This window comes from Solanum tuberosum, unplaced genomic scaffold (genome assembly GCF_000226075.1).
Source record: "Solanum tuberosum cultivar DM 1-3 516 R44 unplaced genomic scaffold, SolTub_3.0 scf00577, whole genome shotgun sequence".
Classification (NCBI taxonomy): Eukaryota; Viridiplantae; Streptophyta; class Magnoliopsida; order Solanales; family Solanaceae; genus Solanum; species Solanum tuberosum.
The window spans coordinates 63873-71267 of record NW_006239491.1 but is presented as its reverse complement, the minus strand read 5'-3'; the positions used below and the strand labels follow the sequence as shown (position 1 = coordinate 71267).

Below are 7395 nucleotides of genomic sequence, written 5' to 3'. Positions count from 1 at the left end.
ACCCCCCCCCCCCCCCCTCCCTCATTTTGCAGGATGCAGTTTTAGCAGTTGAAGCTATAAATGTTGCAGGTGACATCATGTGAGTTAGGATTCACCATTTCTTAGTTGTTCTTTCCTTCGTATTTGACAATTTTTTCTTTGGTAGTAGCAACACAGAAAACAAATTTAGTGTTTCATGTTTTATACTAGGTTGTGCTTTGTGCTTTGTGCATGTACCCCTTCTGTTTTGTCCATAGACAAAGCGACTGGTACACTAAGCTTTTGCTATACGCGGGTTCAGAAAAGGGTAGGACTACAAGGGTCAATTGTACGCAACTTTTAACAAGAAGTAAGTTACTCATAAGCTATTGATGTTACCGCGAATGTCTTACAACTATCCCGAACCATCACCCATCTGGTGATCTTACGGACTTCTATATGTTAAATTCCGGCCAAATGGTTCGTTCATTCTATTCTATCATTGCGTAAAGGGTTAAAATGACTCATTTACTATACAAACGAATCAAGCAAGAAAGGGGCCGCTTTCTCGAGTGAGAGTTCTTTTTTGGGGTTAGTCTGTTTATACATTTTGTCTTAGCAAATCGTCTCGAATTTGCTCACACTGCTCCAACTCAAATATAGTTGAATACATGATACTGCATTTCCCTTTAATTTATACAACAATAAATCTAATAATAATATATCTAGTATAATCTCATAAGTGAAATCTGAAAAAAGTAAAGTATATGCAAACCTTAATGTACTTTGAGAGGTAGAGAGGAAAAGAAAAACAAAGCAAAACAGAAAAAGAGATAACTGAAAGTGAAGAAAGCATAGCAAGATAGAATAATTTTAACAAAGGAACAACAGCTATTGCAAAGTAATACAATAATTGAAGTAAAAAAAACTACAAGAGTAATACACAACAATTATTAGTATAGTATCATAAGCCTGACACACTCAACTACCTATCATAATATGTGTCCTTCATCACCTATTTATACTCAACTACCTCGTTTCTAAGATCATATCATTGATCATAAATAAAAACTATGTCACGTACTATCTAATCATCCCCCCCACCAATATTTTTTTGATCCACCTCTACCTCTCTCCAATACTTCTTCCCTTTTATTTGTGATTGTAAAAATTACATTATTTGATTTAATATTTAGTAAATATTTAGCAAAATATATTTTTTTTTTAAATGAAGGAAAAAGCGATAGAATAGGGAGATGCCAGTGTGTGACAACCACTAATGAGTAATGAGGTAATGATAGCCCCCCACGACGTGTTATGCTGACTGTCACTCATATCATTTCATCACAGATCCAACGGCTCACATTTCTTCTCAAATCTTCCATATATACTCTTCCTATTTTCTCATTTTTCTCTTAGAGAAGGTTAGAATAGAGAAGAAGAAGAAGAAAGAGAGCTTTTCCACATTTTGCATTCCTCGACTGTTTGCTTGTGTGTGCCTCTCTCTCTCTCTCCTCATCTCTCTACCAATTTTCTCTCCGAAAAAAGGTACGATTCATCTGCATTTTACTACAATTTCAATCGATTTTTCTCGCATTTTTTTGATATTGTGGTGTAATTGATCGATTTTTGTAGTAATTATTGTGTTTTCGATCCGTAGATCTGTTCATCGGTATTTTACTACAATTTCAATTGCTTATTCTCGCATTTTTATGATAATTATGTTTGATATTGAGGTGTAATTGATCGATTTTTGTAGTAATTATTATGATTTCGATCCATAGATCTATTCATCGGAATATTCAGGTGTTAATTGTTAGTTGATTTGTGGAAAATAGTATCAGAATTGAATGAGCTAGCATATTTATGGATTTTGCAGATATGGCATAGATATTGTTATCCATGGAAACTGAATTGTTTTTCTTCCTCTTTTTTTTTTATATATATTGAGGTTGATTGATCGATTTTTGTAGTAATTATTATGTTTTCGATCCATTAATTGGAATATTCAGGTGTTGGTTGTTAGCTGATATATGGAAAATAGTATCAAAATTGAATGAGCTAGCACATTTACTAGATTTTGCATATATGACATAGATATTGTTATCCATGAATGCATAATTGTTTTTTTTTTTCCTTTTTTTCTCTTTACACGGTTCTCTTAGATTCCTAGTTCCGAGAAAAAGTTATTCATCTGCATTTTACAATTTCAATCACACAATCGCTTTTTCTCGTTTTTTTGATAATTATGTATATGATATTGAGGTGTAATTGATCCATTTTTGTAGTAATTATGTTTTTGATCCGTAGATCTGTTCATCAGAATGTTCAGTTATTGATTATATGGAAAATAGTATCAAAATTGAATGAGCTTAGCACATTTCTAGATTTAGCAGATATGGCATAGATACAACTTACAAGTATCCATGAAAACAGGGTTTTTCTTCCTTTTTTTATTAGGATTTTGTTGGATCTGCTGAGTACTTTTTGAGAGTTTATGTATTATTGAATTAATGTGATGGATCTTTGCGTGTTAACTGATAATGTCGTAGAGTTCTGGAATTGCTTGGCAGAACAGCAGAAGCAAATCTAATAGTGATATTTGTTTTGATTTGATATGATGATCCTAGGGAAATAGAACATTGCAGATGCCTTTGGTGGTTATCCCGATTATTCTAATGATTGTAATGCACTGGATTTGGGGAAATATGGAATCTGAATCATGTGGTTTATTTGAGTCTCATTGTTGCTTTTTGTGTGAAATAGAAGCTATTGAGTTTTGTGGGTAAATTTTATGAAACTTGAAGTGCATTATGTATTATGGATTGTGTGCAGTTATAAGGCTTGCAAAAAGCTGTACACCTGTACCTATTCAACCTAATAAATGTAAAATCCACCAAAAACTGGTGGTGATTTTATCATTTATCCATTATCCATGGAAAACCAACTTTGTTAGTGTATCTCGTGAGCTGGTTTAATATGTCCAAAATCTCTGATGTTGTGAAACATATTTCTACTTATTTGTTGATGCACTGATTTATCATTAGCTAAAGTAATATCTATAATTGTTAACATACTATTATTCAATTTATGTGCGGAGCCTTTACTTTGTCATCCGTGCAAAGAGAGAATATATTTCCCTGAAAACTGAAAAAATAGAGGTTCGAAGTAATAGTAACCTTTGACTGAAGGAATAGTATATGAACATCTCTTTCCCATAAGGTGCATTCTTTTATGTGGGACTTTATGTGTTCAGCTTATTTAAACTTGTTTGTTATTTACAAATAGCGAAAACTTGTATAAGGAATCAAGATATCAGTATCAGATGGTAATTTTTTGGACATATACATTTCTTACTGAGGTTTCGTTTTTCAATGCAGGAAATAGCATAAGATGGCAGACGGAGAGGATATTCAGCCCCTTGTCTGTGACAATGGAACTGGAATGGTCAAGGTAAGCTCAAGTGTTTTGTACTACAGCAGAGTTGGCCTGCCATTTTTTACTGATGCTTATTACCTTGTTGCCCATTCTGTTTACAAAATTAAGAGATTCTTATATTGGTTTATTATCTAGGCTGGGTTTGCTGGAGATGATGCTCCACGAGCTGTATTTCCTAGTATTGTTGGCCGTCCCCGCCATACTGGTGTGATGGTGGGTATGGGTCAAAAAGACGCCTATGTGGGAGATGAAGCTCAATCGAAGAGAGGTATTTTAACTCTTAAATACCCAATTGAGCACGGAATTGTCAGCAATTGGGATGATATGGAGAAGATATGGCATCATACTTTCTACAATGAGCTTCGTGTTGCCCCTGAGGAGCATCCTGTCCTCCTAACTGAAGCCCCTCTTAACCCCAAGGCTAATCGTGAAAAGATGACCCAGATTATGTTTGAGACTTTCAATACCCCAGCTATGTATGTTGCTATTCAGGCTGTACTCTCACTGTATGCCAGTGGTCGTACCACCGGTAAGAAAATTTTCATTCTTTATTAGCATAATTATTTTATATTACTGACATCTCTCAAGTTTCTTGATGCTTCTACCATGTAAAAATCTTGCACTTATATGATGCTTTGTGGATATGATTACTTATAAGTTGTAACCTTCTAATTTTGACATGGTTGTTATCAATTGAGTTATTACTTCTAATTCTTTTTCTTCTCCGCAGGTATTGTGTTGGACTCTGGTGATGGTGTCAGCCACACTGTCCCAATTTATGAAGGGTATGCCCTTCCACATGCCATTCTCCGTCTTGACTTGGCAGGTCGTGACCTCACTGATAGTTTGATGAAGATCCTCACCGAGCGTGGTTACTCGTTCACCACCTCAGCTGAGCGAGAAATTGTCAGGGACGTGAAAGAAAAGCTCGCTTACATATCTCTTGACTATGAACAGGAACTTGAGACTTCAAAGACCAGCTCTTCTGTTGAGAAGAGCTATGAGCTCCCAGATGGGCAGGTGATCACCATTGGTGCTGAGCGTTTCCGGTGTCCTGAGGTCCTTTTCCAACCTTCAATGATTGGAATGGAAGCTGCAGGAATCCACGAGACTACATACAACTCTATCATGAAATGTGATGTGGATATTAGAAAAGATCTTTATGGAAACATTGTGCTCAGTGGTGGTACTACCATGTTCCCTGGTATTGCTGATAGAATGAGCAAAGAAATTACTGCATTGGCTCCTAGCAGCATGAAGATTAAGGTGGTCGCTCCACCAGAGAGGAAATACAGTGTCTGGATTGGAGGCTCTATCTTGGCTTCCCTCAGCACCTTCCAGCAGGTCTGCGTCGCCCCTTCCCCTTCCCCCTCCCTCCTAATAATTATAAGTTTGCTTTTTTTCGGTGTCTATCGTACTTCGAAGCTTGACAGTTACTGACGGTGTTTTCTGCTTCTCTTATTTTCTGTAGATGTGGATTGCGAAGGCAGAGTATGACGAATCTGGTCCTTCTATTGTCCACAGGAAGTGCTTCTAATTTTTCCAAGATTGACAATGTTGGTGAAAGGAAAATACTTCTTATTTCCTACTGGATCAGAAATGCAATTGCAGTGTTATATTCTAGCTTTATTTTCTGTATTTTTGTTCTCATGCTGGATTGAAGATATTGAGAGGGCAGAGTTGATTGTTGGGTTATGTTAATTCTTTTATTTCTATTGACTTTTTCTACTCTTCCGTTATTCTTCCTTTTTCTGTGCCCCCTCCCAACCCCATTTGAGGTAACTGAAGATTGGTATAAAAACATATTCGCCTCACGGTAAATTTATGTATTTTTTCACATCATTAAATCATTTCACTATGGTAAGTTTAGTTTGTTCTGTGTAGACACTTGTATTTACTACTGAAAATGCTTTAACTTAGGCAAGAATCTTATTTATGGTTGATTAGTGATTAAGGCATGTTAATTGTGATGGGTACCATGATTAATCATAGCAATTATTTAAACCTTGTTGAATCAAAGTAGCTTGGCCGAAGATCCTACAACTTAAATAAAAGGAAAGCATTCCAACTTTTGTATTATAATTTATATGAAGTCATTCCAGCAACAAAAGGGAAAGCGAGTATTGTATCCAAATTCTTTCTTAGCTCTAATAAATTAATAATGATTATCTGAGCATAAAAAACAAAAGCCCGTCTAGCTCAGTTGGTAGAGCGCAAGGCTCTTAACCTTGTGGTCGTGGGTTCGAGCCCCACGGTGGGCGTTTATTTTTATGAAAATCTCATAATGTTAACAGCTAATTACATCTTATACCTACTCTTTTCCAAATTACGGAATTTTACATCCTAATGTGGTCGTGGGTTATTATTTTTGCCTGAATTTTAAGCGTATGTATAGTTGGAAAAAATCAATCTCTTTGACCATTTATAATTGAAAAGAATAATTAATGTGTTTTACAAAGAACTTTTGCATATAAAAATGAAAATCCAACTTATATAGAAATATAAAAGTAAAAATAATAAGGACTACAAAATTATACATCTCAATTATTGGTACATAAGAAATGTCTGTATATTGACAATGGTCGATATAATGTTAGATTCTCTCCAATGGTCAGAAGCAACAATAATTAATTAATGCCATAAAGGAATAAACAATGTGATTCGTAATGTTTCATGCTTAGCTGCCGCCTGCCTGCAAAAATGTCAACTGTGGCACAAATCATAAGTTGTTAAAAATTAAATTGAATAATTAAACAAACATATGCAAAATAAAGATAGTATAAAGGTATACAAACTTGACATGATTTTGAATATCGGGAACAAAATAGATAAAATAAAAATAGTACGATACAATTTCACTTCTGCATGACTTGAGAATAATTGAATGAATAGGTAAAATGAAGAATGAAGATGGTGAATATTCATACAAATCTAACATAATTTGTGAATACTAGAACAAGATAGATAGGATAAAAATCTTATAGACTCATATCGATACTATATAATTTGCAAATAATATAACAAGATCAGAGGCGTATTCAGGATTTCCTCAAGATGGGTGCACAATTTACAAAAAAAATGTATCTTAAATATAAAATTTGATCGGTTTGACTTTTAGGTTTTTAATATGAACCATTAATTTTAAAATTATAGTCAAACATATAATGCTACTAGTTTAAATTTTAATATACACATTTGATTTAATTATATAAAATTTTACAGTGCTAATTATTTTAGGATTTTCAATGTAACACACTTGAAAATTTTGAAAGATTAAAAGGAAAAAAACAGACAGAATAAATTAGTTAAAACGCCAAAAGTGTAACCAATAACCACTTAGAGAGGTGTTAGTAAAAGACAAGATAGATATAAGATTTAAATTTCTATCCTTACTTAGAGGGGTGCACTCAATCATCATCGTATTATTATATGATACTTTGAACGTGGGTTCACACATCTATATTTAAATATTTTTATAAAAAAATATAAACACTACTATATATGATCTAGAGAGGGGAGCATGGGTTCGCGTGAACCCACGGCACCCCTCTAGATACGCCCCTGAACAAGATAGATGAAATAAAAGTAGTATCAGATCATATTAATTCAACATGATTTGTAAATAATATAACAAGAGAGGTGAAATGAAATTAGTATCTAATCATATTAATCCAACATGATTTGCAAATGACATGATATTTAGTTTCAGCTTATAACTATATCCGTCAACTTTAGACGTATACAAGTAAACACATAATTTTGTATAAAATTAAATAAAACGTCCTCTGTGAGACAATACACGTAAGATCCAATGTAAGAGGCGAATCATCACGTAGCACATATGTATTTACTTATTCAATTTATACAAATTTAAATATATATTCTACACACTCAAAGTTGAACCACATAAATACTAACTTAGGCTAAATTAAAAAAAAACACCTTTATGAATAATGTCTTTTCAAATTATAAGTTGATGATATCAAAGTTGTATGCCTT

General features: G+C 33.8%; 1 protein-coding gene, 1 long non-coding RNA gene and 1 other non-coding gene across 3 annotated transcripts; all 3 read left to right on the top strand.

Annotated features, from left to right (window-relative positions):
• The first annotated feature begins 9 nt into the window (after nucleotides 1-9).
• LOC107058631 (uncharacterized) lies at nucleotides 10-356 on the top strand. Its single transcript, XR_001472177.1, has 2 exons — nucleotides 10-79; nucleotides 190-356. It is a non-coding gene; the product is annotated as an uncharacterized lncRNA (long non-coding RNA).
• A 1051-nt stretch (nucleotides 357-1407) lies between these two features.
• Nucleotides 1408-5060, top strand: LOC102577777 (actin-like). The gene is given in 7 exon segments (NM_001288158.1): nucleotides 1408-1506; nucleotides 3339-3411; nucleotides 3532-3626; nucleotides 3628-3631; nucleotides 3634-3925; nucleotides 4127-4740; nucleotides 4868-5060. Coding segments are annotated over 6 exon segments (1131 nt in total). The 5' UTR covers nucleotides 1408-1506; nucleotides 3339-3351; the 3' UTR covers nucleotides 4934-5060.
• Nucleotides 5061-5584: 524 nt separating this feature from the next.
• Nucleotides 5585-5657, top strand: TRNAK-CUU (transfer RNA lysine (anticodon CUU)). The gene has a single exon. It is a non-coding gene; the product is annotated as a tRNA-Lys (tRNA).
• Nucleotides 5658-7395: the final 1738 nt, after the last annotated feature.